The sequence below is a fragment of the Dasypus novemcinctus genome, chromosome 10 (assembly GCF_030445035.2).
Source record: "Dasypus novemcinctus isolate mDasNov1 chromosome 10, mDasNov1.1.hap2, whole genome shotgun sequence".
NCBI lineage: Eukaryota > Metazoa > Chordata > Mammalia > Cingulata > Dasypodidae > Dasypus > Dasypus novemcinctus.
The window spans coordinates 92,723,461-92,728,424 of NC_080682.1; the positions used below are offsets into that span (position 1 = coordinate 92,723,461).

At 36.4% G+C, this 4,964-nt stretch overlaps 1 protein-coding gene across 1 annotated transcript; it reads left to right on the forward strand.

The window, feature by feature from the left end:
* The first annotated feature begins 2,374 nt into the window (after nt 1-2,374).
* On the forward strand, nt 2,375-3,340 carry LOC101419004 (olfactory receptor 52N4-like). Its single transcript, XM_004455015.1, has one exon. It carries the CDS (start codon nt 2,375-2,377, stop codon nt 3,338-3,340), a length of 966 nt encoding a protein of 321 aa, XP_004455072.1.
* Nucleotides 3,341-4,964: the final 1,624 nt, after the last annotated feature.

The window sequence follows — 4,964 nt, forward strand, 5'->3', positions numbered from 1 at the left end:
TTAAGGCAGTTTGATCACTGGGCTTGGTGAGCGATTTCCTGAGGTTGCAATTAGGACAATTTGGTTTAGAATGTTTTCTTTTGCCTTGATTATGCCTCGAGATTACAAAGTCCAGGAGAGAAGAAGAGGGAGATAAGCAACTCTCCAGTTAGGTAGGTTTAGATGCCTGGATAGTGACTGGAGTGAGAGGGAGATCAGGGACCTGAAGTCAGGAGAAGCCTGTCCAAGGTTTGATCAAGCTAAAGGAAAGTTAAGGCAGTCATAGTCAGTAATATGAATTAACAGTCAAGGATTACCAGACACTTGAGAATCACCCAAAAGAAAAGCAATAAACAAAATAAGCTATAAAATAAATAACTGAAACCTAGATGCTATGGAATTAATATATATAACAAAATAGCATTTTATATGTGCATATAGCACATTGCTATTATCAAGTTTACAAGTTTCACTGGAAAATAACAAGATCTTGGAAATTTGTATATGATAAATGACCAAAAAGTACCAAAAATTTTTTGAAGATATCCTTGAGTAACTTTCCCAGAAAATGGGCCAGATAGAGAAGCAAAAAGAACTTAAAAAAAAACAATAAAAGTAAACAGGCTCATATCAGGAGGTACAATATATAAAAAATAAGAGTTGTAGAAAGAGATAAAAAAATGATGGGAAAGCAAGAAATTATCAAAAGTTAATACAAGAAAAGCTACCAAAATGAAGGGTCACAGAAATTTTAACTAAAAAAACACAAGTATCTGCAAAATAATACACATGATACCTCCACATAAACCACTGTCAACACCATCATGACCAGGAAATTTTAAAGCAGAGAATTTTTAAAGCAGTCATAAATATTTCAAAGACAAAGTAAATACATGAAGAAAATCTAAGGAAGAATAGTTCAAGTGTAAAAGACAAAAAATTAGAATGGTTTTCTGGTGGAAGTTGGAGATTCGTAGAGAAATGTTTTCAAAAATCTGTCTTAAAATAATATTTCACCTGGAATTCTAAAACCTGAAAAATGATGAAGAGAATAAACCTATATTTAGACATTGATAATCTCAAAACCATATAATCCATATGCTCATGTGAATGGGGAAAGGAAAGATGATTGTGCAAAATAGTGAGCTAACAGAAAGGATAGATGGAGATAATTTCTGGATGGGAATTACACAGCAAACCTTGGGAACAGATAGTAGTGAGAGCAGTGGAGGACAGAAACTTCCCAGAAGGAAGAGTAATAGTGTAGGCAAGGTCAAAAGTTAATAGATTATGTCCAATTGTCAAGAAAATCAAAGTCAATTCAGATATGGAGCTCAATATGTTTTGAGACATTTCAAATAACAAACTAAAATAAAGGGAATTATTCATCAAAAAGAAAAATATTAAATGGGGAAGAAAATATAATTTCCTTACCATGTTATTTGAAAGGGATAATAGCTATAATATCATAAAATGTAAACAATACATGATAATTTAAAAGAAAAACATCTCAAAGAAGGACAAACTAAATAAAAAGAGAACATGCAGATTACTTTGAAACATAGAGGTAAATGCAACTCCAGACCTAAAATATTGAAAGGGACTGTGTATGAGGAGTTGGACTTCAAAATTCGTTATGATGGAGCAGGTAATTTTTGTTTCCAGTTATTACCCTATGATTCACTCTGAACGGAATAAAAATATATTTCTTTGTTGAAAGTTGGAAAATAAGTTTTAAAACATGGTCAGAGGATGACTCAGTTTTGGTGTTAAATGTACAGTGCAGAAATAAAGAAACCCGTTTACATAATTCCTTCATTTACTCACTTATAGAGTAAAGCTTAATGATCATACTTTCAGAGCTTTCGAAGACTAAATCAATGTTTATAAAATGCTTTCAACAGTGCCTCATATATAGTAAAAATAAATATGACATGATAATTAAGAATAACAAGAGCAATTAAATAATATTCATCATAATTGTTGGATCATGGGTGAAGTGGTTAATGAACTTGTCTTTAAGAAACACTCAAAGGAAGATGTATATAGTTAACATTTAAGTAAGACACCTTAATAATGCTGTCAAAAATATCATAATTATATTTGATTGTGTCAATGAGAATTGAATCTATATCATTTCATAATATCTGTAATATATCCTGGGATATAGTTAGTGCTAAAAATGTATTTGTTGAAAGATTGATAAATGAATGAACTAACATGCATCATTGGCTTTAACAATGTTTCTTTTGGTGTTTAAAACTGTGATTACTATTAAAACGTACCATTTAAGGGAGTGGAGACCATAAGTGAAATATGTTTCTTCTTTCTCTTCTCTAGAAAAATCAAAAAACAAAAAACCTATAAACACTTTAATGATTACACCAGCCTGATCATGCTAATGTTGAATAAAACAGAACTGACCCCAGCATCGTTCATTCTGAATGGAGTCCCAGGGCTGGAAGACATGCATGTCTGGATAGCCTTCCCATTCTGCTTCATGTATTTTGTGGCTATGGTAGGGAATTGTGGACTCCTCTACCTCATCCGTTATGAAGACTCTCTGCACAGGCCCATGTACTACTTCTTGGCCATGCTTTCCTTCACGGACCTTGTCATGTGCTCTAGTTCAATCCCTAAAGCCCTCAGCATCTTCTGGTTCCATCTCAAGGAAATCAGCTTTGATGAATGCCTGGCTCAGATGTTCTTTGTCCACACCTTCACAGCGACGGAGTCTGGGGTGCTCATGCTTATGGCCCTGGACCGCTACGTGGCCATCTGCTACCCTCTGCGCTACTCCACCATTCTCACTGATCCTGTTATTGCAAAGGTTGGGTTTGCCACCTTTTTGAGAGCAGTGTTACTCATCACTCCCTTGATTTTCCTTACCAAAAGTCTACCTTATTGCAGAGGCAATATAATACACCATACTTACTGTGACCAGCTATCTGTAGCCAAATTATCCTGTGGAAACATCATGGTCAACGTTATCTATGGCCTAATGGCTGCCCTCTTAATTGGGGGCTTTGACATCCTGTGCATCACAGTCTCCTACACCATGATCCTCCGGGCAGTGATCAGCCTCTCATCAGCAGATGCTCAGCAGAAGGCCTTCAGCACCTGCACTGCACACATCTGCGCCATTGTTTTCACCTACAGTCCAGCTTTCTTCTGCTTCTTTTATAACCGCTTTGGAAGCCACATTATCCCTCCATCTTGCCACATCCTTGTAGCAAATCTTTATCTTCTCATGCCTCCTACTATGAACCCTGTAGTCTATGGAGTGAAAACCAAGCAGATACGAGACTGTGTCCTAAGAATCCTTTTAGGAACTAAGGATTCCAAATCCCACAAATCATGAAAAGGACATTTGTTAGGGAAGGGAAGGAAGGAAAGGGAAGGGTAGGAATGCTTCTGCCTGCTATTTAGGCAGGAGGTAATGATATCTTCCTAAAAGTACCATCTTGAGCATAACAGGGAAGATGTTGAGTGATGCTTTTCCATTAAGCATCTTCAGAATCCCCACATCAGAGGCATGGCCAACACACTCTACGAATTTGATATCATCTCACCTCTGTGAAGACCTGGTGTCATCACTAACCCAATTTCCCATGACTAAATCCTTATGTAAGCTAAGAGAGTTATGAAGAGAAATACATGAAGTAGAAGGAGATAATCTACAGTCATCAAGACAAGATAATTTTTGCCTTATTTTTGAATAGTAATTGGAATTCACTGATTGAAAGGCAGTTGTTAACTTTCCATGATGAAATTTTTCTCATCGTTACCCCAGGTCCTTGGTTTTCTCAATGGTGTCTTCCTGATGGAGAAGTTAGGGCATATCTCAAGAGGTAATTCATCTAATGAGATTTCAGCTTCTAGGTATTTAATTTGAAAATAAATTAGTCTTCCAACCACAAGTGCCCTAGCCTAACTCTACCCAAAACTGCTTTCTACAGACTAGTGGAATATAAATTTTACTATTAAGATGGCCTTAAACAAACAGTCCATTTAGAAAGAATGATAGAAATGCTAACCAAATATAAAAATCATCATCATAAATATTACCTGTAATTAGCACAGGGAAAGGGGGAGCAAAAGGTACATTTCTCATATTCTTTACATTTGAAAATGAAACTCAAGGAATTAGTGCTGCATTCACTTTAATTTTTAAGTTTGTGCAAATTAATAACAAGGAGAGGGACTGAAGATGTTTCTATTAACGTCACAGAAATCATGCCAAGAATTAAACAAGAATATAGAGAAAACTTACTATTTAAAAATTTCAGTCCCTCCCTGTCCAACCAATAAGTTTCCCCCAGTTAAGTTTAAATACAATCATTAAGTTACATGTAAACATTTTGAGATGCCATTTATTTCTCATTTTATGATCCTACTTAAAAAACAATCCACTCTTCCAAGTATCAGTAACCTCATTTACCACCCATGTCTTTTTTTGTTTTTTTTAAAGATTTATTTATTTATTTAATCGCCCCCCCCCCCCCCCCCCGTTGTCTGTTCTCTGTGTCTATGTGCTGCGTCTTGTTTCTTTCTATCTTTCTACGCTTCTGTTGTCGTCAGCAGCACGGGAAGTGTGGGCGTGGGTGGCGCCATTCCTGGGCAGGCTGCACTTTCTTTCCCGCTGGGCTGCTCTCCTTACTGGTGCACTCCTTGCGCGTGGGGCTTCCTTGCACGTGGGGCTCCCCTACGCGGCAGGGCACCAATGTCTTTATTCAAATAAAAGCAAAACTTCAAATAACAAATTGTCAGTATTCACTTTCTCCACTTTCTTCATCCCAAACCACTCTTCCTGATGCTTTTTTTCAGTTTCACCTCTGCCTTTGTGTAGACAAATTGAAAAGGTCATCCTCTATTTTCACCTAACACTACTTCTCAGGAATAATGAATGTAATTCATTTATTCCTAATGTCTTGAAATAATCACCCTTTTAAAAACCTCAGAAACTCTACATGTTTCATGTTTTT

Excerpts from the sequence above, each read along its gene's own strand:
- LOC101419004 (XM_004455015.1), top strand. The coding sequence starts at position 2,375 with ATGCTAATGTTGAATAAAACAGAACTGACCCCAGCATCGTTCATTCTG.